The sequence below is a fragment of the Phragmites australis genome, chromosome 23, assembly GCF_958298935.1.
Source record: "Phragmites australis chromosome 23, lpPhrAust1.1, whole genome shotgun sequence".
NCBI lineage: Eukaryota > Viridiplantae > Streptophyta > Magnoliopsida > Poales > Poaceae > Phragmites > Phragmites australis.
The window spans coordinates 2,846,067-2,872,012 of NC_084943.1; the positions used below are offsets into that span (position 1 = coordinate 2,846,067).

At 42.4% G+C, this 25,946-nt stretch overlaps 3 protein-coding genes, 1 non-coding gene and 1 pseudogene across 4 annotated transcripts; 4 read left to right on the forward strand and 1 right to left on the reverse strand.

Moving 5' to 3' along the window:
* The first annotated feature begins 3,963 nt into the window (after positions 1-3,963).
* LOC133906669 (transcription factor LUX-like) lies at positions 3,964-6,168 on the forward strand. Its single transcript, XM_062348637.1, has 5 exons — positions 3,964-4,632; positions 4,750-4,826; positions 4,965-5,001; positions 5,095-5,218; positions 5,351-6,168. The coding sequence occupies exons 1-5, from the start codon at positions 4,347-4,349 to the stop codon at positions 5,871-5,873; spliced, it is 1,047 nt and encodes a 348-aa protein (XP_062204621.1). The 5' UTR covers positions 3,964-4,346; the 3' UTR covers positions 5,874-6,168.
* A 5,892-nt stretch (positions 6,169-12,060) lies between these two features.
* Positions 12,061-14,688, forward strand: LOC133906325 (probable phytol kinase 2, chloroplastic). The gene is made up of 8 exons (XM_062348194.1): positions 12,061-12,162; positions 12,296-12,376; positions 12,520-12,668; positions 13,307-13,374; positions 13,461-13,595; positions 13,695-13,810; positions 13,952-14,066; positions 14,163-14,688. The coding sequence occupies exons 3-8, from the start codon at positions 12,549-12,551 to the stop codon at positions 14,440-14,442; spliced, it is 834 nt and encodes a 277-aa protein (XP_062204178.1). The 5' UTR covers positions 12,061-12,162; positions 12,296-12,376; positions 12,520-12,548; the 3' UTR covers positions 14,443-14,688.
* A 1,313-nt stretch (positions 14,689-16,001) lies between these two features.
* TRNAI-AAU (transfer RNA isoleucine (anticodon AAU)) lies at positions 16,002-16,075 on the reverse strand. Its single transcript has one exon. It is a non-coding gene; the product is annotated as a tRNA-Ile (tRNA).
* Positions 16,076-16,120: 45 nt separating this feature from the next.
* LOC133906431 (uncharacterized) lies at positions 16,121-18,772 on the forward strand (annotated as a pseudogene).
* Positions 18,773-18,920: 148 nt separating this feature from the next.
* On the forward strand, positions 18,921-21,656 carry LOC133906430 (ammonium transporter 3 member 1-like). Its single transcript, XM_062348327.1, has 2 exons — positions 18,921-20,167; positions 20,676-21,656. Exons 1-2 carry the CDS (start codon positions 19,523-19,525, stop codon positions 21,450-21,452), a joined length of 1,422 nt encoding a protein of 473 aa, XP_062204311.1. The 5' UTR covers positions 18,921-19,522; the 3' UTR covers positions 21,453-21,656.
* Positions 21,657-25,946: the final 4,290 nt, after the last annotated feature.

The following is a 25,946-nucleotide window of genomic DNA, read 5'->3' on the forward strand; positions in this document are numbered from 1 at the left end:
TTGAACCAAAGTCAACAAATCCCCATTTGAAATAAGTTTTGAAAAACATTTGCTAAAGGAAAAAATATTGAAAAAGAATCCATCAAAACACATATATGTATCCATAGACTCGACATTATAGTAGTAGACTATAGGTAGCCTTTGTTAGCCCAACTAATATGATATAAATATCCATGCATGAACACTATAATTGAAATCTAACCACACATGTTTTAAGAGTTATTGTTTGTGTTTTTTTTTTTGCTATATTGTATAGGTTATTTCACAAACTCTGTTATGTTCTCACTGCCAGAAAATGGCTGATTCGTGACGGTTTAAGGATTTCATCATGGTTTTACACCGGCTGAAGGGAACAGCTAATGACGGTATTTTGAACCGTCAGGGATAGGTCATATGTTTCCTGACGGTTCAAGGGCCAACCCTCAGGAACCTAAAAAACCGACAGCAAATGCTCACTGGACTCCTGACGGTTGCGCAAGCCAGAGAGCAGGTAATATGTAAGGGCAGGTGTAATCTTATGACTAGCAGCTCATCTTAAGAATACGTGGTAACTACGCAGAGATACTCTCATGCATAATCCCATCATTGATCAGTAAATGTAAGGCCAATTTTTTATATGCCACCCGTAACACTTACAAATCTATGATATACCATCGTGTGTCTATGACGCATGAGTCACCTTAGTCACTGACGTATGAGACCTAATTACATATCAGAGATTTAAGTTTTAGCCCGTGACATATAAAGAATTGTATCTAAATGTAACTCAGCCGAGATACTCTCATGCATATATACTTTTATGACCAGTAGCTCAGCTTAAAAAGGCACTCAACTTTTTCTGCAATCACCCACGCCATCAACTGAGCTGAGCTGAGCTGAGCTTTCCATTCATCCTTCAATTCCTCCTCACTTACTATTGCATTTGCAGAATTATATATATGGTCCCTCTTATATTCATTCAATACATGATTAATAGTTAGTTAATTCTGGACATTAAGTTTCAAGTAAACTGGTTATGCAGAGGTCAAGAGTAAACTCTTATACAATTGCACCTCCTTGTTATAACGATAAGAGTTAATAAAGCTTAAAAAATCATTCTTCAAGTAAACTGGTATGTCTCTGTAGCTTATCACAGCATAACTATACTAGATAGGTAGCTCGTTGCACAAACACAATATAATAAATGGGTTGGGTCACACCTCCCCATAAAGTATAGGCAAAATTTGTTGTTGGAGGACAGCTTTGTTCATGTAATTTGCAAGCTAACACACAAAAAGCTAGTTTTGCTGGTGAAGTACACTCAAACTATATAGTAATTTGCTTTTTGTAAAAGGACATATTTTGGTCTTCACTAGCTTTTTGGGGTGCCTGACATCAAATGCACCCTCTGGCTAGCTAGTTATGCAAAATTGATCCTTTCAGTTCATATTTTGATATGTTATCCATGTGTTAAGAAAAGAATAAGTGATCTTCTAGTTTGCACCAACGCATTGAAAGAAAGTATTTAAATCTTAATTTAAGATAAATATTGCCAACTTTGCATGAATCTATCTAGCTATGCTCATAGATCTAGAGCTAATGTTTAAAAAAGCATTTACTTTGTTAGTTGTGATCTCGGCTTTAACTAACTGACCGAGAATTAAGGGGGATAATGACCCCACTCACACGCCCGTGATCGGTGGGCTTAACCTAGAATTGATTTCGGTCACGATCACCTAGCGCCACATATAAAGGGGAACCCGGCAGCGATATGCATCGACTTTTGCTAAGGCTCGTGTAACCCTAATATTCCTGATCAAATCAGTGGTGTTCGTGGTGACCGAAGACCGACTATCACCCTCAACCCATCGTCGGCGGCTACACCGGCAACCCTCTCATGCTCATCAACATCTACGCCAAGGCTACCCCAAGTGTAATGATCCCTATCACGGTTCTTCCTCAAGCGACCAAGATCATCACTATGATGTCTCCAAACAACGGCCAGATCAATTCATTCCGCACGAAATTGGGTGTTCATGTATTAGGCTAGTTGATCCTTACGACTAATCTAATCTAAGTGAGAACACGCCTAGGCGCTAGGCGATGACTGCAAACTACCGCCTAGGCTTGGAGGGACTGTCGGACTTTGTCTTCCCCACCTGGTCTTCACCGTTGGAGGGCCGGACTTCATCTTCCTGTCATTGGTCTTTGCCTCTCGTCTCCTTCAACCTGTCGTTGTTGCCCAATTTCACTTGCTGTTGCTCGATTTCACCTCAATTTGGCCATGGATCTGTGAGAGGATGAGGGAGAAGAGGTGTGGGGAAGAACCACAGTCCACATCTCGATTGAGGGAGAAGCGACGGATCGAGGGGAAAGATGAGCAGCTGCCTCTATTGATATGGTTTGGGAGTTCCACCATCCGCCTACGCCTAGCGCCTAGCATTTTTTAAAACCTTGTCAAGAGCAATCTTAAGGTTCTATGACTCCACCCACGAATTAGTGGTATTGCGACAAAACTGAAGCTAGTCCTGTTTGGTTCGAAGGAAAAACACAAGATTGACAAATCCATAGGAATTTGCATTTACCAGGATTTGGAAAGCAAGAATGGAACATAGATTCGAAAAGTAGGATATGATTCTCTTCTACTTAGTTTAATAGAAAATCAATAGGAATAAAAAAAACATACATTTATCATCATTTTTAACATCTCCACGTAGGTAAGGTCATTGAAATGACCATTTTTATATTTAATTCTTAATTTTTTCAATTCTCTGTGGACACATGCATTCTTTACCCTGTTCTTACATTTGTGTGTATCCTAGTAGTCGCAATTGGGACTTCATAATTTCGAGTTTCCTATTACTCAAAACTGAATTACTCCCTCCATTCAAAAATGTAAGGCGTATTTTGTTTTTAAAAAAATCAAACTTAATAAGTTTTGACTGATAATTAGTCAAATATATGAATATTTAGTATACAACTTTGTTTCAATAGATTTATGTTTTAAAGTATTTTTAATATAATGTTGATGGTTTGCAATTGACAATATATTATTAAAAAAATAACGATCAAAGTTTACTTTTAATGAATTTTTTAAAACAAAATAGTTCTACATTCTTGAACCGAGAAAGAGAGTATGTTTTTAGGGCAAAACTAATTAAATATGTTGGAGGCCATTAATTATTGGGGTGTGCGTGCATGAGCCGTACATTCTACCTAATTGTACTAGGTATTCGCCTTTTGTTCTTTCTTTTTGTTCGTTGGAATGGTCGATCTCTCCTGCCACGCAGGTAGTGACAACGTAACGTACACTGGCAAACAATCAATCGCAATTCTTTTCGGTAGACATATAGAGTTCTTGTACCTTCGAAATAGGATTCATAGATATAGAGTGCTAGTGGTCCTTGTATATATGCATGCATGTACCTACACTGTTATACTCCCTCTGATTATATATATATATATTCAGTTAAAATTTTAAATTTTTGACTATCAATAACTTTTAAAATATTTATTATAAAAATAATAAAATATATATAGATTTTGTCTTAAACAATATTTTATAATATTATAAATTTAATATTTTATAAATATATTTTAATAGAAAATAATGATTAAAACTATAAATTAAAGACCGTGTCTTACTACTTATGATCAAAGAGAGTATCATAACTGTAAATGCATAAACACTGGATAACTGTAAATGCATAAACACTGGATAAATATAACAGAAAACACGCGCGCGAGAGAGATCCATGGGCAAATTGACATCAAGTAGTATCTCACACTGGTCACTGGCAGCATGCATATGCAATGGACCAAGTTGCATTGTCCTGTCGTTCGGTCTAAGATTGGCCTGCTGTTCTTTCATTCACACCTTTTAGTCGTCTACACTGCTCCTACTAGATGGAGACAGGAAGCTACAGACCAAAAAATGAGTTATAGCTGCATGACCAATATCAGAAACCAAGGACTTTTAGGTAACTGATTTGTCCACTATAGTACTATATGTTCTATAAGCTTTTTAAGTTAGGGTTCATTATAGTTTCACCTTTTCCCAATCTTGCCTTGATGACGCTAGCTACCTTCCGAAGAAGCCATATATATGTGCATATATGAGATCACTTGTTATCTCACACGCCCATATGCAGACATGTATATGTAGATAGATAGTTGGAATGATCCATGACCTCACCTATATTTTGGCCCTCTCTTTCTTGATCTCCAGTTGAGAGTTATTAGATCGGTGACAGGCTAGCCGGCGCCGGTATGATGCAGCTGCAACAACAAGATCCATGTAACAACAGAGAGTTGGACCTCACACATCAGCATCTACTACTAGCTTGAGAGAATTCCATCCATCGAGCATGGAGGAGAGTAACAAAGGCTTTGAGAGCTCTACGGATCAGGCTCCATCCGGCGGCGAGGCCGAGGAGGACGCTGCTGCCGATGCTCCCCACGGGCGCGATGGAAGCTCGAGCAATAGCAGCACGGTGGAGCTGGAGGAAGCCGGCGGGGACAGCAGGAGGAAGACCGGCGCCTCCTATTCGTCGGTGCGCCCCTACGTCCGCTCCAAGAACCCCCGCCTCCGCTGGACGCCGGAGCTCCACCTCTGCTTCCTCCGCGCCGTCGAGAGGCTCGGCGGCCAAGATCGTAAGCAATCACCACCTAATTTCATATTCAGTTTTCTTGACGCAAGTAATTAATTTGCCGAAGTATATATCTCAAGCGTGATGTCGGTTGATTTTCTGATTGTACATGTATATATAGGTGCAACTCCCAAGCTTGTTCTTCAACTGATGAACGTTAAAGGGCTTGGCATAGGCCATGTCAAGAGCCATCTCCAAGTATATATGCATATATCTTCACCTTTCTTTTTTACTCAAAATTGTTTTGCTCCTAATTTTAGTACTTCCTTCATAGCTTTTGGTTTAATCTCTCCTTTCATCATGTGCCATTTCTTTTTTCTTTTCGGTGATTTTCAGATGTATAGGAGCAAGAAGATTGACGACTCGGGCCAGGGTGAGACTTCATGAATAAATATCCTTTTCTTGTTCTTTCTATAGACTCGGTAAATATAATTTCCCCCTGACCTGGTAGATTATTCATTTGCAGTGATAGGTGGTTCATGGAGAGATCACTTGCAAGATGGGGGACAGGTGTACAGCCTCGGCCATCTCTCATTGCCTCATGGCTTCCATCAGAACCAGACTGGTGCTGGCATTATATTGTCCTCAAGGTAGTTGGATCCATGGTGATGGAACACTTGCAAACAAAATACATTAAATTTCTACACCTTAATTTGTTGTGTAGCACTCAGCACACATGGTTTTAGTCCTTTTTTTGATTGATCTCCTTGATAATGCACTAGGTGTGGTGCCTGGCCTCCATGGAATAATTGTCATCAACAACCATACTTGTTTCATGGCCACCATTTTCTTGGATCGAAACCCTACTCCTCAACAGCTGAAGCCGAGGCTTTACTTATTAGAACCCGTGCTCGATATTTAGCTAGAGCAACTGCAACACCAGATTTGATCCCTCAAGGCTGTTCATCTCAAAATGATCAAATCATGAACCATCAAAGACGGCGACTGCTGAAAGGGACTTTTCTGCACAATGGGGATAACCATGATCCTCTTGATCTCGAACTCACACTGGATATCGGGCCGCGGCGGGAGAAGAGAAAGAGACCAGATTGCAGCTGGAGCAAAGAAGACGATAATGGCGGTGATCAAGAAGTGGAGAGTACTACTGCAACTGCGCTATCTCTTTCTTTGTTCTCATCTCCTCCTCCTGCGAGGACAAGTAGTGGTAGTGATCATACAGTCCTAGGTGTCAGTATGGATAAAGGGAAAGCGCATGCGGCATGCAACAAGGGCAAGTACTTTTGATCTCACCATATGATCTAGTGGTGATATCTTGTGGTACTTACCCATATATGTGTAGTGGAAGATACTTGTACTCTATCTGCATAGCTGTTGATTATATATACATATCCTTGATCTTTTGATTATAGCCAAGTCTTTGTACGTCTACTTCAAGTAATGTATGTGCTAAATCATGTAGTGTATAGTTAGGATTTAATCAACACTGCCTACATATAGTACACTTCTTATGTAGAATAGTGTTGTCACATTTTCTTATATACATTCATGATCTTTTCAATAACTATATATTTTTAGAGAACCAAGACTCGGTTTGGATGGTTAGTGGAGGTGGTTGTATCTCCAGCCCACCAGGGATCAAACCCACAGGTTTGTTATTTGAGTGTCTCATCAAGGTAGATTTTTCCTTCAGTGATGAACGACGTACCTATCGACAGTAAAGTGTATATGATGACTTCATCAATCTCCAAGCTCCATATGTTTGATTTTCAGTCGACGCTACGTGAGTACGTGCGTGTGGTGATATGAGTATATGTGTACATCTATGACTTATACTGGTGTTTTAAAAATAACTATATATTTTTATATGCACGATATATATCACCTCGGATAAGCATGCTTGTCATGTTTAACAACATTCTACGTACTTTGATTAATTTTTGAAGGAACCTGCTATAGATATGAGATGTCCTTGTTGGGTTAACTTGAGAGTGCCGCCCTAGGTATGTCCACATGAATTTAACTTGGTTCGGCATGGATTGACTATGTGACTTAATTTGTAGAATTTTGTCTGTTTCTTATATTTGCATTTTTTTTCCTTGAACTTGCGACTTTTCTATGTTCCTAGCTCAGGGAGAAGTTCTAAGAATGATGGTCCCATCTTCCAATTCAACGAGACGTCTGTTCGGTTTGGCCTGGTCAGCTAGCGTAGTTCTCTTATACATTGCCCCTCATTAGAAAAATGAGGCATTGTTTTGTCATATTCTTCTCTTCATTGAGATACAACTTTTGTTGCCTGAGATGTCATCAAGGTACAGTTAGTTAAATAGGTTTGTCCATGTCTCCGTTCTCTACTTGTTAGCTAGGCAGTTTTTTCTTCTTCTTTTTTTGAGTCCATACCGTTGTTCGCTTCAGCTCATCTAATTAAGAACGAGTTCACTCCATAGGTTGGACAAAAAGCTCAAAATTCAGGAGCTAGCCTAACTCTATCCTTTAACGACCCTATCATTTAACAACCCAGCCTAACGAGCCTAAGAAAAATAATCCTAAGACTAAGAGGTTAATAATCTCGCCTCTCTCAAGAAAAAAAGAGGGCCGATGATGATACACACACCTTGAGTTGCAAATTCATTGGCCACCTGGAACAAGGAACCGGTCTACTCACTTCCAGTAGGTGTAAACTCAAGATGTTTAGTTGAGTATGCTCGGGATTTTTTAATATTTTGTCAGATCTTTTGAAAGACCATATCTTATAAAATTTCTTTCTGAGCTTTGGTCGTAGCTTGTTAGACTAACATGGCAAGGTGATCCTTTTTTGCTAGCCCTAACCAGCTGAGTGGATTTTCTACCGATCTGAGCTGTTGACTCGATATCCATCCTACGTCCCTACCCCAACATGTGTCCATTTTCGAGGGCCCACACTCGGCATAGTCTGGGAGAAAGCCGGCTCGATGTGAATTTGATCAAAATTTTATAAGAATTAACATAGAGAGTTTCTTGCATTCCTTTTCTAAAAGGGTTAATTAGATTTACACTATTATAAATGGTACGATTTAGACAAATACTATTACAAATTATGTATTTAAAGACATGTCATTACAAAACTGTCAAAATTAGATCGTACCATTACCTATGTTTGCTCGCTGTCTTGCCCTGAAATCACTTGTGATCGGACAAAATTGCCCCTGGTCTTCTCTACCACACCCATCTCTTATGCCAATCCACCAGTGGAGCTCTAACTCCGGCAAGATGTGACGCACGTTCAATTTGCGCAGCCCAGAACACCGGTTTCGACCCAGCCCAGCGCAGCACGGCCAAACCCACCTTCACCGCACTCTCTCGCTGACACCCGGGGCCCTGACGTCAGCGCGTTCTTCTCCGCGCCGCGCCTGCGCCCGTGCGCTCGCTCCCGCAATCTCCGTGCGCACTCCGTCCGCTTTCACCGGCACGCCCCGCCCCACGTGCCCATGTCCGCGCAACGACAGCCTCCCCTCGCCTATAAAGCAACCCTGCAGCACGCCGTCGCCCATTCGCCCCAAATCGCTGAAGAACCAAACTCCATTGCTGCCACCACCGAGCTCGCTGAGCAAAATTCACCGCACCCGAGCTCCTCTGTCGCATCCGAGACCGCCATCAGCACCGCAAAGACCAGTGGCTCGCATTCCACCCCTCAATTTCGCTTCTCCGTCGTCGGAACCACCTTCCCGCCGTGCTCCGGTGAGTTTCTCCGCCCTTCACCGTCGCCGGCCTTTCCCGCTACATCTCGTGGCCACCTAACCGTCCGTTTGCCATCGCAAAGCCTCGAGGAAACTTCTCCGACCGCCAATTCCGCCTCTCCGTCGTTGTAGACGCGAATTCGCCGAGCTCCAACCTCCGCCATCGCCGACCATCGTCAGGACCTCCCCGACCGTTGATACGCCCTCGTTGAGAATCCCCATCCCCTTCCCGTTCGATTGCGCCTTTTCCAGTAGCTTTTGGTAGCCCGTAGGCCGTTTTAGCGCGACGCCAGCGAAGTTTCGGCGAAGCCCGAGGCAGCGCCGCCATCCTTCAGTCGTCGTCGGCTGCCGACCCTCCCTAATCGCTCTCGGCCCTCCAATCGTCGATGAATGGCCCAGATTAGAATACCCCATACCCCTTTGCGAACTAAAAGGAAGCCGCCACGTTGCCTCTTAATCCCAATCGAATTAAGTAGTCCACGTTAGTGCCACATGTCGCTCACGTGTCAGCCACATGAGCCCTTCGAGCCCAATCAGCCTGCTGACACACTGAATAGATTTTCCAGTAGAAAAATAATTCCTTAATTCCCAGAAAAATAGGTACTTTTACATTTAGGCCCCTAGACTTTTCTGTTTTCACAAAAATACCCCTGGTTAGTTCTGTCTTATGCTTTTAGGCCCTGAACTTTTGGATAATTGCAAATAGGTCCCTGAACTTTTCATATAGGTCCCTAGATCCTTCTATTTTTACAAATTAGTCCCTGTAATCTTTCAGAAAAGCCCATGTAGAGTAAAACTAGCATAACTTTTTCATACGAGCTCCGATTTAGGTGATTTTCTCGCTCCCGAGATCGTAGCATCGTGTACTGTCATTTAGTAGCCTTTTTAGAGTTATTTGCCCTTGTTTTGTGTGCTGTACTTAGCTGTTATGTTGTTTGCTTTCCGGTGTGCGCAATGGCTTTAGGAGACGAGCAGTGTGTCAGCTTACAAGACCAAGCATTTGAAGACTTCGAGCAACCTGCATTTCAAGGCAAGTGTTCTTGAACACTTTGACACCATTGTAGGACATTGTAGTTTTATTTTCCCTAGATGTATGCTTGTTTAATATGAAATCCCATGCTTAGGGTTTTACTAGAATTTGTGTGACAATTCCTTGTAGCCTTTGATAGGTCGTGGGAAATAAAATGGGTAGCTATGCTAGTGTAGTCAGGGTTTGAGTAAATATTAATCTTGACTAATGTTTATGTAATAAGAATTTGGGTACAATAATCTTGTAGTAATTTGGAATAGGGATCCCAACTGGATGGCTAGTATGAGGTGGAGCTGCATAGTAGGGATTGTGTACGTTCCTGTGTGGGATCCTAAGGACCAGTTTGTGAAGCCTGTTACCTTGCATAACAGCACAACCATGAGGTCTATATGGGTACGGCCTATCCAAGTAATTAATGCCCTTCATATTCTGTACGCACCAATGGACGGTTAAGTGGCACAAGAGGGGGCCTCTGCAGTGGATGGAATCCCTGTTAGCGGTGAAACTTTAGTCGGTGCTTATAGATTTGGAGGCGCTTTGTAACGGCCTTGTAGTGAGACATCGGCTCTACACCCCGGAAGTGTAAAGCAAAACAGGAATCACGACTCGTGAGTAAAGTGTGCAAACTCTGCAGAGTGATAAAACCGATCGATCAGTCGTGCTCACAGTTAAGAGCGGGCTTGGACTTCTTCATAATTAGTGGGGATTCTGAGGGGTTGGTTTGGGTAGTCGGGTGGTGGAACTCCCGATGAGTCGGTAGCCGGATATGGAATATATGGTGAGTCTGATAGTCAGATGAAATCCGATGAGTTATGTTCTTTTATGGTTGGAGATATAACCTAGTAAATAGGTTGCTAAGTCTTTTGAGTCTTGTTTAGTTGGCCTTAGTTACAGTTATCCCGAGTCAAGCTTTTCCTTGTCATAAGCCTGCATGTCATACTTTTTCCCTCACTTGCTGAGTACTCTGTGTACTCACGCTTGCCTTCTCCTAACTACTGAATACTGCTCAAAAGGTGAAGCTTTCGAAGACTTTCCGGACGACGGTGCTGAATTCTAGGAGGAGGAAGGCATCGCTCTTAAGACCATGTCATAGGCTGGTGTTCCCCGGACAACGCCTGTGGATGGATGGGAGTCCTGCTGTCGATTGAAGATGTTTTAATGTTTTCTTTTAGACCTGTGGGTCCTTTTGTAAGGAATATTTTCGTTATTAATGACACAGTTTATGTTATCACTGATGATGTCACTACATGTATGAAAACTTTATCATGGCATACATGTGAATTACATCTGGTTTATTTACTTGAAAACCGGGTGTGACACAAGATCTCCCCCTTCCTATGGTGCACGATAGAACTGTAAGGCCACGTTGAGGCCCAAGAGCATGGGTGGAGCGTCATCCATCACAGAGCAGAGTAGCTCTGCTTGACATGGCAAAGTCGAAGACCAAATCTGCTGTGATGAGCTCCAGCGAATTACTCCATCGAAGCTTCGAGAAAGAGAATGATGAGCTCCAGTTGCCGCCGCGAGTGTGTTCAGGTGAAGAAGCTGACCAACGAGGAGTTCCGCATGACGTACCCATTAGCGGACCCAGGATTTTTTTTAGGGTAGGCAAGCAAATTTTTAAAACCATAAATTCGATAAAAAAAAAATATAAAATTTGATAGAAGATAATACAAATTTGGTATAATATCGTAAACTTTGGGCTGGACCAGTGTAGTTCTGGGCCTACCAGGACCACCATGTGGGTCCGCCCCTAGACATACCTCGGCGCCAAGCCCATCCCGAGGAACCACGCTACTGGGGAGAGGTATCGCCACAACGGCGTGGAGGAACTGCCCGAGGCCGTCGACTGGAGGGAGAAGGGGGTGGTTTCATCGACAACGAATCTAGCGGTAGTTCTGCACAGGGTCAACACCTACGGCTTCAATACGAGATGGTGAACACATCTATGTAGATCTCGATTGACGAGCCTGGCCGGAGCAAAGCCGGCGGCATGTGCCTGGCACGACAACGCTTAGAGGTCCACGGTGGGCTACGCCAGCATCGGGCTAGAGCCTAATCGATGCGCGCCATAGCACCGTCGGAGTGAGAGGTAGCTCATCGTGCGCTCGACTCATCGAGTGAGGCTACGCAACAATGGCTTGACGGTGAGGTGGTGGAGGGAGTTGCCAGCACCAGTGAAGAAAACGGATGGCACGCTCAATCCGTTGGGAAAATGACAAGATCCGGTTAGAGAAGGTAGATAAAGCCCAGCGCTAGACACACGCTTCAACTGTGGCACCTTGGACCGCTACTTGGCTGCCTCATCGGAGTTGGCACTATCGCCCGACTTGGCGTCCTGCTCGATGGGCTTCGGCGCCTCCACCTGGGCGACGATGATCTTGGCGAGCTCAGGTGCCTTGCTTTGCACCGCAACTGGCACATCGAACGACGGTTTTGGCAACGGTGGCCAATGGTATGTGTTGCGACAGCGACAGGTAGCTTCGGCTAGGAGAAGAGACGGTGAGGGAGAGACGACTACTCGAAGATGACGAGGGTAAAATGGTCCATACGGAAATATAGGAGCCAGAAAACGTATGAATTTGAGCCAAAGAGGTAAGTAATCTCTGAACCGTGACATTTATAATAGCATATATTTAAATTTCCCTTTCCCAAAACTAGGACACAGCTCTACCTCATCTTATTAATACACGAAGAGAGCACTCACAAACATACAGAGATTTTCTAGCCAATATATTGCCCCCCATCTTCGCTGGCCACAAAAAGGTCGTCAATTGCAAAAGAAATCAAGGATCTCGCTCAGTCCAGCTCAAGCCTCAAGGACCACGAAGTAATATAATCTAACTTGATCCATCATCATTCATATATAATCTAAAAGAGTATAATTAAAGAGATAGAAGAAGGGATTGTGACAAGTAATCGCAACCTCAGTTCTTGGTTAATAAAATACAGTCTTCCTGCAGGCGAGGAACAGATCCAACAGCAACATCTAGATAGCTAGCTGCATGCTCCAGTACTTCTGCTCTGCTGATTCTTGCTGCAGGCTCACAACTCGGATCGGGATCCTCTGCAGTAGCTCCTCCACTATCAACAGTGATATGTATTAGGGGATATAGCAGCAGACACATTACACTGTTCAAACAGTAATTCTCTGCAATAATCGCGATTATGGCAGAGGATCCAGATCCTCACAACTCCATCAATCAATCCCACATCATGTGGACGGACAGCAGCTTGCTGCTCCGGGACGCCGGCGCCGCCCTGCTCACCGGAGTCGCCGCGGCTGCCTTGCTCCGCTTCTGGGAGGAGGTCGCCAACCGCAAGCTCCTGGACCAGGTCACCTCTCGCTCTGTCTCTCTTTCTCTCCCCCTTGATCAGTCCCCGCACCCTGCATGGCCTCTTTATCTCTTTTTCCTCGTCATAGGTACTACTTAGGCTATTTAGCAGCTCTAGCTCGGATTTTAAGTTTATAGAATAAAACTGTATGGTTTCAACATTTATTTTTAGTTCAAAATAAAAATAATGCTGCTTAACCAAATATCATCAATCTTTTTATAGCTACGGCTCCAAAAATTCTGAGGGATAAAGCTCTAAACATGTCCTAACTCGATTATAAGTACTTTTCCTTGTGGAGTTTAATTTCCGTTTGTATTGAAACACAAATCACTTCTTGGTATACATAAGTAAAGTCGTTAGCCATGTAATTTCTGCTGATCTGGTGCTTAACTATTTGATGTTGCCATTCCAAGTTTCCAACTGACGTCGAGCTGCTCTGGCTCCCTCACATTCTGCAGCCAACCTTTTATTTTGATGCAGTGGAACATAAGATTCAAATTTAACTACCGTAGAAATTAATGTCTCAACCTTAAAGCCAAATCAGTCCCTTGTCAACAATGAAACTTTATGTGCAAACTAGTTCTTGAATCTTGAGTTTTATTGGTTGGTATCTGCCTTTCTGTTCCTGTGCATTTTAGAAACTTTGCAGGAAGCTGGTACACATAACTGTTGGATTAGTATATTTCCTTATGTGGCCTCTGTTCAGGTAATTAAATTAGGCCACCAAGAAATTAAGTTCTTCATTTCAGACCTAGTGTATCTGCCTTCCTAACAATTTCTTCCTCATTGCAGTTCTGAGGATGTCTATGCTCCATTTCTCGCTCCACTTATCATTGTAATCAACATCATAAAGGTAACAGTGATTGGACTTGGTGCAGTCAAAGATGATGGCGTGGTTAACTCGATGACAAGGCACGGAGACTACAGGTAGTTTAAGTGATCAAATATTTCTTGTTCAACCAAATAGTGTATTTATGTCTGCCCTGAACTAACTATTTCCATCCTTTTTTCCTTTTGTTTTTGTAGAGAACTTCTTAAGGGCCCGTTGTATTATGCTTGTGCCATAACTCTCACAACTATAATTTTCTGGAGGACATCCCCCATCTCAATCGCCGTGATTTGCAACTTGTGTGCCGGAGACGGTATAGTCTCTACTTTTTCCTGTTACATTTTTTGCCTGTTAGGAATGATGAAGTTGTCCGATATATATAGTAGTGTACTTCTTTGATTCATCAGTTGAAACTTTCAGAAAGCATCTTAGTTCTATGCGATGCTTCTTTCAGGTGTTGCTGACATAGTTGGAAGACGATTTGGGCATGCAAAGCTCCCTCACAACCCTGAAAAATCTTACGCGGGAACCATTGCGATGTTCTTAGCTGGTTTCATTGCATCGGTCCTGTAAGTAACAGTCCATCTGGTTCCTTTTGCCGTCCTACATTTTTGCTGAAACCTGAACACATATTAATCTGAAACTGCTATATGTGAACATACCAGCTACATGTGCTACTTCCACCATTTCGGTTTTGTTGAGGAGAGCTGGACTCTAGTCGTCGCCTTTGGTGCCATATCCCTTGTCGCTGCAGTTGTGGAGTCGCTCCCGATTAGCACACGCCTAGACGACAATCTGACGGTTCCTCTCGCCTGTGTGCTAGTTGGTGCCGTGGTTTTCTATCTTGTTGGGGCCAGAAACCTGTGCTGCATGAGCCGTGGTCGGAGCAACATCTCTGCAATCGCTGGAATGGTCTTTGCAGGCAGCAGCAGCAGCAGCAAGTAGCAACAGCCCTGGAGGCTGGAGCAGGAGGATCTAGCAGCGTATTAGCCTTGTGCTTTGCCTCCGACGAGTTGTGCTTGAATCCTGTTGTGTGGCGGCATCTTGTGCTTCTGACCGTGTTCTCATGCACTGCATTCTTGTAAGTTGTAACTTGAGAATTATTAGACTGAAGAGAGAGAAGAAAATGACAAGGGCAATAAGTTGGTGAAAGTTGCGTTTCTGATGCGTTCAGAAACTTGAATACGTAGCATGCTGCTGGTTAGCAACGGTTAAAATATAAAATTAGACAACATATCTGAACGTATTTGTCGAAATAGATAATATGTAGTTGTATTTATTAATTTAACATTTGTATTCGGTACACGGTGTACCGGAAATCTATTTTCGGTACAATGCCGTATTCGGCACACCGTGTGCCGAGAAACACTTTTTTTACACGGTCATGTCGGTACCGAAAAAGTGTTTTTCGGCACATGGTGTGTCGAATACGGCACTGTTGCCCATATTCGGCACACCGTGTGCCGAATACAAATACTAAATTAATAAATACGAGTACATGTTGTCTATTTCGGCAAATACGCTCAGATATGTTATCTAATTTTGGATTTTTACCGGTTAGCAACTAGTAGTCTTTATTGCATAAAATATATATTGATTCTAGCTAAACTCTTTCTTTCGCTCTCCTCTCATCTAATAAAATCATCTAAAATTCAAATACTTTACCTACTTTTGCTATCCATATTCGTCTTCTAGCCTCCTTGTCTTTTACCGGTTACAAATATAGAACTCATTTTACTAATAAAATAAATAAAAAAATTAAGAGAAAAATTAGCAAATATTTTTCTTCTCTTTTTTCGGATCTTATCTGAAATCAAACTACGTTATCACTCCTGACGTATTCGTTCGACAGTGCTCCTATGTCGCAACCACATCCCAATACCTTACAATGCAAAGATGCTTAGCTAGTCCTTGCCTTTGTGGTTCGTTCAGAAACTTGAATACATAACATGGTGGATGTTATAATGTGTAGTGAGCATGCTGCTACATTAGCAACTAGTCTCTTCTATATAAAACATAAGTTGTTTCTCGTATCACCTCTTCTTCTTACTCTACTCATATCTAATAAAAATCTCTAAATTCAAATAATTCACATATTTTTACCATCCATTTTTATTTTACAATCTCCCTGCCTCATCACCGATTACGGATACAAGACTCATTTTACTAATAAAATAAAGAAAAAAATTAGGAAGAGAATTTACCAGATAATCTCCTCTTTTTTTAATCACATTTGAAATCAAACTAACTCATGATATATTCGTTCGACGATACTCCCATAAGGTATCCACATTTCTATATTTTAAATTTATACTTGATGTTACCGTATTTAATATTTATATTTTCATTGCAACACGTGCACTTAGCTAAGTAGTACTCTAACGTGCGGCGAGGAGAATTATCAGAAAGAAAACAGTTTCCGATGGGAATGGCCAAATCATCAGAACTTTTTTTATTATATTTTCTTGGGAAAAAAACAGAGCAAGGAACAACTAAAAATAGATTGGCCCATGCAGGTCTCGAACCTGCGACCTTCGCGTTATTAGCACGACGCTCTAACCAACTGAGCTAATAGGCCCTTTTTGGTTGGTCGTGCATTGTTCCTTTTATCAACATAAATATCTTTCCATCCAGTAAGAAAGAACACCGCAAACCCTACCACCGCCGCCGCCGCCGCAAGAAAGAAAGAACGAAGCGGAACCGGCAGGAAAAGCGATGCCGAAATCCAAGCGCAACCGCCCAGGTGACCCATCCCCTTTGGGATTCCTTTCCCTTCCCTTGACATCTCTCTTCCTCGATTCGTTGCCGTCTAGTCGTACGAGTACTTGCTTCAACTGGTCGAGTTCCATGCACAATGCTAACAGTAGTATGCTGATTGAACTGTGGAATGGGGTTAATTCATATCAGTTTGCTGCGATTGCTTGCATGTTCCTCACTTGTTCCCCTCGCTGATTCTTAGCTTGTTGCCTCTATAAATAAACTGATGTTTTTCAAGCATCTTCTTTTTCTGTATTCCTACTAAACTTTGTCCGCCTTTTGCGTCCCTTTTTGTGACGATATTTTTAATTTCCTGATAATTGATAACAGAAGAAATATAAGCTTCCAAAGGTTGATAGCGTCATCTTAAACCCCCCAAAAATGGTAGCTTTGTTGTCAATTTTGCTAATGTGCGCCAATTCTATGCCGGGTGGACGCAGTGACCCTATCAAAGACCAAGAAGAAGCCAGGTCTAGAGCGCAAGGGCAAAGTAGTCACCGAAATCAAAGATGCCATTGAGCACTACACCAGTGTCTATGTATTTACCTACGACAACATGAGGAACCAGAAGCTCAGGGACCTCAGGGAGCAGCTAAAGTCCTCAAGCAGGTACTGTTATTATATTATTTGCTATAAGGTAGACTCAAAGCAATTTGGGTCGCGCTTTGGTCTTCGATTTTTTTCCTTCCCACCCACAACAATTCTGCGCATGTATTATTAAGATATTCCAGGTTGAACGAACACAAAGATGCTCCGTAGAGAAGCGCACCATGTTAGTTGAACTCTTTGTGATGCTAACTAAACTTATTGATTCCGTTGTGCGTGTTTTTAGCAGCTACATCTTTTTTTTCAGGATATTCCTTGCTGGAAAGAAAGTCATGCAGATAGCGCTGGGACGTTCAGCTGCTGATGAAGCTAAAACAGGCCTGCATAAACTTTCCAAGGTGAGTTTCTTGGTCAGCTTTCGGTGGATAGTGTATTCCTCACCATCAATATGAGTAAGTAACTTTGCTGTATTTAGTTACTCTAAGGTGATTCTGGACTGTTGTTTACTAATCTTCCCAGGGATGATGTCGAAAGGTACTATCCTGATCTTAACATTCTTATTTGCATATGAAAAATATTTATTTTGTCCATATACCTGATGGTACTATATGAACGTTATGACCATATATTGTGCATACAGATTGTTTCAAGAATTTGAGGAGCATGATTTTGCAAGAACGGGAAGTACTGCAACAGAAACAGTATTCTTGTTACTGTTGCTTTTCTTTCCATGTAGATGTCTGATATTCATACCTCTTAGTTTTGGCAAACAACTAGTAAGACTTTTTCAGCCAAACCTTGTACTGTTTTTACCAATGGCAAGCTTATGCTCTGGTGACTTTAGACATACAAGCAGTAGTATGACTTTGCACTTGAAGTAGTACTCTTTTGACGGCAATAGCTGCTTAGCCTGCATAACGTTCAATGTTATTTTAAATTATGTTCTTGTTCTCAAATAACTAACATGTTAAGTTTCTCGTATAATGTGGTTAACCAATTCACAACTTTATGATGCCCCAGGTTGAGCTTAAGGAAGGCCCTCTGGAACAGTTTACACATGAAATGGAACCCTTCTTACACAAGCAAGGACTGCCAGTTCGCCTGAACAAAGGTCTGTAGTGTCCCCACCGTTTACACACATGCTTTTAGTTACCACACAAAACAATTATTAAGTCAGTGTTGTTGGTGCAGGTGATGTAGAGTTAGTTGCAGATCATGTAGTGTGTGAAGAAGGGAAACCCCTTCCGCCAGAAGCAGCACAGACTCTGGTATGGGTTACATACTATGTGATGTTGTCTACATATTTGATTTAGAAAATGTTTCATAAGTTGATTATGTAATCTTTTGACCGAACTAAGGGAAACATCTATTAATTTGCTAAGATTTACATTTCCAACTCATCCTTAAATTGTGTATCTTGGTTAGTAAGTTCCAAAATACATTGATTGGGGATTCACTTGGTACTGAAATTTGTGCTAGATTAGGGTGTTCCAGTACCGTTTATGTTGTAACTGTTTAAATGCATCTGACCATTTTTTGGCAGTCTATTTCTTCTCATTGAGGCCACATTGTTTTCTGTCTGCAGCAATTGCTTGGGATCCAGATGGCAACATTCCGGCTGTACCTTGTCTGCCGCTGGTCTTTTGATGACTTTGAAGTGTACAAAGAAGGCTTGGTGCACCTAGGAGCTGATGATTCCTCTTAAGTTTGTTGACTTGCATTTCCCGTATGCAACGAGAACGCACTTGCTGTCTCGTGTTCTGACAGTTTTGGTATTGTGCGAGCGGCCTTGTACCCCTGAGCGTTGGAAATCAGAAGGATGTGATCTGCACAAGTTCCGTCTCCTCTGAACTCTTGCATGGCGTAAGCTGATTGATATAGCATATCATATTGACAAGATGTTATGTTACCTGGTTGATCAGGTGGTGTTTATTCTTCTAAGGAATTGCACTTCCAATGCGATTGGTTCTGAGATTCCAAGTGTGTTTTGCATGCGTGACTAGGGATGAAGCGGCGGCTTTTATGTCTGGTTCATTTCCTGAATTCAGTTGTATGCTGAATCAAGCTTAATGTCATGGCGTCAGCTTTGTGTAAGAACTTTGCTGTTGGAATCATTTTCTTTTCTACGGTAGGGCGTGTTGTTGATAGGTTTACCTGTCATTAAACATTTGTACTGCTGTGAGGACAGGGTTGGAGCCAGACTCCATTCCATGCTTCACTTTGTTTGGGGTTAAAGAACGATATGGTCCAAGTGATTGCACATGTTGATTGCTACTACCAACACTAGACCTAATACTGGAATAGGACTACTATGTTTTGTCACCATCAGACAGGTCAGCGTAGATTTGCATAGTCTAAGCTTATTTACCTTGGGGCTGCAGATCATGGTTCCGGACCCCAAGATATGATGTTCTCACATTACATGAATCTACATGCAATTGCCGAGATTCCAGGGACAGCTCCATTTAGTCCTTGTCTTTCTTATTCTAGTCAGTCACAGATCACCATGCATTGACCTTCAGTTGCACTACCATAAGCCAATCAGTAATCTTATACTTCCGTAGTTGTCAGATCATTGCCGACCAGTGAGCATTCCACTGAGCCGAACAGGCATACTCTTGAGTCTAAGAAACTGCGTACAGCCATATGAGGTGTATACCAGATCAAGGCCGATGAGGTGATCACTACTGCGCCATTATCATCTGCGAACAGCCAGCAGCCAATGGCGTCTCCGTTCCCGGTGGCGTACGAGGTGTCGGCGGCGGCGCCGGAGTGGCTGAACAAGGGTGACAACGCGTGGCAGATGCTCTCTGCCACGCTCGTCGGCCTTCAGGGCTTCCCTGGCCTCGCGCTCTTCTACGCCGGCCTCCTCCACCGCAAGTGGTCGCTCAACTCCGCCTTCATGGCACTCTACGCCATGGCGGCCGCCATGCCCTGCTGGGCGCTCTGGGCGCACAACATGGCCTTCGGCCCCCGCCTCGTGCCCTTCCTCGGCCGCCCAGGCCCCGCACTGGCCCAGGACTACATGCTCAGCCAGGCGCTCCTTCCCTCTACCCTCCACGTCCGAGCCAACGGCGATGTGGAGACGCCGGCGGTGGCGCCACTGTACCCGTCGGCGAGCATGGTGCTGTTCCAGTGGGCGTTCGCTGGCGTGACCGTGGGGCTGGTCGCCGGGGCCGTGCTGGGACGCATGAGCACCAAGGCGTGGATGGCGTTCGTGCCGCTGTGGTCGACGCTGTCCTACACGGTGGGCGCGTACAGCGTGTGGGGCGGCGGATTCCTCTTCCACTGGGGCGTCATGGACTACTCCGGAGGTTATGTCGTCCATCTCGCCGCCGGCGTTTCTGGCTACACCGCTGCCTACTGGGTACGTTCGTCAATGTTCGTAAGCACTGCGTGCTGCACAAAGTTTTTTTTCGTTCAAATACGCCTCCTAAATTTCAGATGGCTGAAATTTACGAGACGTGCTCAGGAGACGATGTCTTTCTAGTGGCAATTCCTTGCGGGGTTTTATTGGTGGGGAGGGGTCCTTTGTTATCGGGCTTAGAGGAGGTTCGGGGAGGAAGGTGTGGGGGTGAAGTAGCGAGGCGGCAGAGGACGATCGATGGATAGTGCTAGGGCGGGAGCGAACAGAGCTGGATTAGTGTGACGGTGGTGGATCTGGTGGTGGGATGCCTCTAGAGACCGTGGAGGAGGGCGGGAGGTAGGGGAACATGTCGTCGACACGTCGGAGAAGAAAAAGAAGAGACAGGAGGTGACGTTTTAGATGTTGTTGAATGAAGATCGTGGAGCTTATATTCTTCGTCCGAACAAAAACTAAATTTTAGGCATATGACAAATAGCAACCGCCTAAGTTTTGTCATGTGTGCATGCAGGTGGGCCCGAGGAGGAAGGCGGAGAGGGAGGAAAAACCGGCGCCCAGCAACCTGGTGCTGATGCTGGCCGGTGCGGGCATCCTGTGGATGGGGTGGACCGGCTTCAACGGCGGCGACCCCTTCTCCGCCAACACCGACTCGTCGGTGGCCGTGCTAAACACCCACATCTGCGCCACCACGAGCATCCTCGCCTGGATCTGCTGCGACGTGGCCGCTGCCGGCAGGCCATCCGTGGTGGGGGCAGTGCAGGGCATGATCACCGGCCTCGTCTGCATCACCCCGGCTGCTGGGTTGGTGCAGGGCTGGGCCGCCATTGTGATGGGGATCGCGTCTGGCACGGTTCCATGGTACACCATGAACAGATCTCGGTGCCGCCTCGCGGAGGAAGTAGACGACACGCTCGGCATCCTGCACACGCACGCGGTGTCCGGCCTCCTCGGCGGCGTCCTCACCGGCGTCTTCGCGCACCCAGCGCTGTGCAACCTGTTCCTTCCGGTTACCAACTCGAGGGGCCTCGTCTACGGCGCCCGTGCTGGCGGAGCGCAGATCCTGAAGCAGGTCGTCGCCGCTCTCTTCTTCGTCGGATGGAACGTGGTCGTCACATCCGCCATTTTGCTCCTCGTCGGGGTGTTGGTGCCGTTGAGAATGACCGAGGAGGAGTTGCTGGCCGGAGACCTCGCCGTACATGGTGAAGAGGCGTCCAGCAGTTGTCAGTGTGGCTGTAGAAATAACAGCAGTTTTAGGCATGCTGCGATGCAGATTGTTGGAAACCCATAACATTATTCACTAATCACTATGATAGTCATTAGCTTATTATTGCAAATTAATTACACATATCAAACTAGAGGCATTACGTACTTCGACGTACATGTAACTATGTAAGTGGCCGGCCAGCTCTAATAATTTGTTGGACTGGACGGGCTTCTTCGACGTGATGGAGTTTATGATCACTGAACTCACGTTTTGGTGGAGTAAAATGGGCTACAACATGGGAGGACAGAGTAGGAAGAACAGAGCTGCTTTTAGGGTTCTTCAACACACTTAGAAACAGAGTTTCAGCACAACTTTTTATTCTCTTTCTGATTCTGATACACACGTACAACTGAGTTATAGCTCTATTTATATATCCACACAACTTGTGAAACAGCTCTTGCAGTTGATACATATTCAGCTTCTGTTAAAGATAAAACTACAATATTTTGCTTCTTTGTAGACCAAGAACACATACCAGATCCAAGTGAAAAAACATAGCTAGATGTGCTCTTCATATCATTAAGGCACCCAACCCAATCATTATCTGTATAACCAATCAGTTTTGAATTCCCAACTTGTTTATACCAAATACCATAATCCATAGTTCCTTCGATATATCTTAGAACTCTTTTGTAGCAGAGTAATTTAGTTGGCTTGGACTGCTCATATATCTAGACAACAAGCTTGTTACAAACATAATGTCTAGCCGAGTAGCAGTTAAATATAACAAGCTTCCAAATATGCTTCCATAGATCGAAGGATCAACCATATTTGTTCCATCATATTTCTTTTGTTTCTCATTAGGCATTAAAGGAATTACCACTAATTTACAATCATGCATCTTGAATTTTTTCAGAATACTTTCTGCATATTTCTTTTATATGAAAATACCTTCATCACTTTGACATATCTCTATGCCAAGAAAGTAATGCAACATACCAAGATCACTCATTTCATAAGTCTTCATCATGTCATTTCTGAAACTTTGCATCATTTCTTCATTATTACCTATATATATTAAGTCATCAACATATAATGAGACAATAAGAATATCCATACCTTGGCTCACTCTTGCTCTTCTCAAATCCATTTTTGATGAAGTATTTATCAATTTGGCTATACCATGCTCTTGGATAGAGCTTTCTTTAGTTTGAAAACCTTACCTTCTCCCCTTTCAACTAAAAATCCTTGTAGCTGCTCAACATATATTTCTTCTTCAAGAAAACCATTCAGAAATGCTGATTTGATATCATGTTGATCTAATTTCCATTTTTCTTGAGCAGTCATAGCAATTATAGTACGAATTGTTTCTAGCCTTGCAACATGAGCATATGTCTCAAAATAATCAACTCCTGGCTTTTGTTCGAACCCTTTAGCTACAAGTCTTGCTTTAAATTTTTGAATTGAATCATCTGGTTTCAGTTTGGTTTTATAGACCCATTTAACTCCAATTACTTCACGATCCTTGGGATGATCAACTAATTCCCAAATATCATTCTTCTCAATCATACGAATTTCTTCTTCCATGGCTTTAATCCAATGTTTATGTTTCTCAGCTTTTTCAAATGATTGTGGTTCAACTACTAAAAAATTACACGTCTCATAAATTTTAGATAAAGATTTCATTTTTACTAGAGTTGATGTATCACTAGCACTTGGGCTAGAGTCTGAATCTGAACTTCCTTAACTCAAGATATCAGTTTGCTCCTGATTTTGAACATGAACATTTGGTTGGTCTAAGATGATGGTACTTGTTGGTAATAGATGATCCTTTTTCTCCTTGGGAGAGTTCCAATTCCAGGAAGTTTTTTCATAAAAAATAACATCTCTACTAATAATAATTTTCTTCTTCTCCAAATTATAAAGTGTATAGCCTTTTGTACCATCAGCATAGCCAACAAATATGCATTTCTCACTTTTGTTATAAAATTTTGTTCTCTTCTGAATTGGGACTTGTGCATAACATATGCAACCAAACACTTTCATATGACTAATGACATGTTTTTATCCATACCAAGCTTCAAAAGGAGTACGATTTGGTACAACTTTGTTGGACTTCTATTCAAAATATAAGAAACAGTATTAACAGCTTTAGCCCAAAGGATTTAGGCATACCTTTCTCTTGAAGCATAAAATTAGCCATATCATCAATTCTTCTATTCTTTCTCTTAGCAACTCCATTTTACTGAGCATTATAGGCTGTTGTTAATTGCCTTTTAATTCCAATATTTGCACAATACCTTTCAAATTCATGAGAAATATATTCTCCACCTCGATCACTACAAATCACCTTGATTTTCTTATTGCTTTGATTTTTCACCATAGCTTTATATTTCTTGAAGACATCAAGTGCTTTAGATCTATCTTTTAGAAAATATACCCAAGTCATTCTTGTATAATCATCAATAAAAATGATGAAATACCAGTGATTTCCTTCAGACATTGTTGGTACTTTACTAACTATGTCATTATGCACCAATTCTAAGGGTGCACTAGCTCTCCAAGCACCACTTTGGGGAAATGATGCTTGAATCTGTTTACCAAAAAACACCATTCACAAAGATCAGATTTCAAAGAGATGAAGGGTAAACTATGAACCATACCTTTTGTTTTAAGCAACTTCAAAGCTCTATAGTTGAGATGGCCAAATCTCTTGTGCCATAATTCAGAATTGTTGTTGGCCTCACTTCTCAAAGCCAACTGCGTTGGATGATTCATTTTCAACAGAAAATTTCTATTCTTCTCCATATTCACTTTTGCAATCAAACTATTGCCATTTTTGCGGTCCAAAATTTTGCAAGAGAAATCCTCAAAATGAACAGCATATCCATGTTCAAGCAATTGCCCCACACTTAGTAAATTTTGTTTCACATTCCTTCGGCAAATTGCTGTTTGTGGTTGCCCATAGTCTTGAGACTCCAATGAGCAAAATGGATTATCTCCATGGATGTGAGAGAACTAGCTTGTCATTGAGACACGATGAAGCTCGCAAACTCCAGCTCTCCTTTGGTTTAGGCAAGCAGCAATTGTCCCAATTGACGGTGGCAACCGTTTGTAACACCCTTTGTATTTCCATGATCCAAAGTATACAAGTATGTACTTTAATTTCTGATTATTTATTTATATGTTACTGCCTTCAATTTGTATCTTTATTTGATTCATTCTAGACTAACTTGATAATTAATGCTCGATTGCTCAGCAGAATCTACAAATATACACATATTAATACACACACACACACATTCAATTGTATATTTCCTCGATTTTAGTTAGCTTAGTTAATAAAAAAATTAAATTTGAAGTGAAATTTGCTATAAATTAATATGCTAAAACTCAGAATGTTACATAAGTGCTCTGTCATGCATGTTCTATAGTTAAGGGCGATAAGTTTGGAACATTTTAATGTCCGAGGAACCAATATAAAATTGATCAAATAAAGTTGATTCCTTATACTTCAGCTATCAAAAACATTATGTATGCTCAAGTATGTATGCGTCCTGACTTAGATTTTGTTACTAGGATGCTTAGTAGATATTAGTTAAATCTAGTACCAAACCACTGAAAAGTCATTAAGAAAATCCTTTGCTATTTACAAGGTACTAAGAACTACATACTCATATTTAGAAAATCTGATAACCTCGAAGTTATTGGTTATTTATATGCATACTTTGCGGTGTGTGAGGATACTAAGAAATCCACGTCAGGTTATATCTTCACTCTCGCTGGAGAAGCTATCCCATGAAAAAGCTCCAAACATATACTTACGGCATCATCAACGATATAGGCTGAGTTTGTAGCATGTTATGAGGCTACCGGACAGGTTGTATGACTAAAGAATTTTATCCCAAGATTAAAAGTGGTTAACAGCATTTCAAACCCACTTACGTTATACTATGACAATCAACACATAGTTTTTTATACGAGTAACAACAAATCAAGTGGTGTTGCTAAACACATCGACATTAAATATCATGTTGTGAAAGATAGAATTCAAAATCAAACAATAAGTGTCAAGCATAAGTATTAAGTCAATGCTTGCGGATTCGCTCACTAAAGCCTTACCACCCCATATATTTTGTGATCATGTTGCCGGTTGCCAGTATGGGGTTATTAGAAAGCCTATGATTTTGGATAAGAGTGACATAAAGCAAACCAAATCCCTAAGCATAACAAATTTTCATTTCGAGATGAAGTGGCGTACTATAGATATTTGAGTTTCAGTGATATTTCATTAACCTCTTTAATGCTTTTTCTTGGTGTGTTGTTTCATTGAGAGTGAGCTTATGATGTTAACTTACAATCAAGGGAGATAATTTTGAAATTGATCTTGGCAAATAGCTAACATATTCTAACTAACGAGATCGAGAGATGAGGGGGAGTCTCGCCCCTAAACGCGCCACGATCAGAGGTGCAACCAATATATGGTTGTGGTCTTGAGTCGAGTAACGTCATATAAATAAGAGGGGTCAGGCGCCTAGCGGGAATATCTATCCCGTGAGGTTCTAAACACCCTAACAA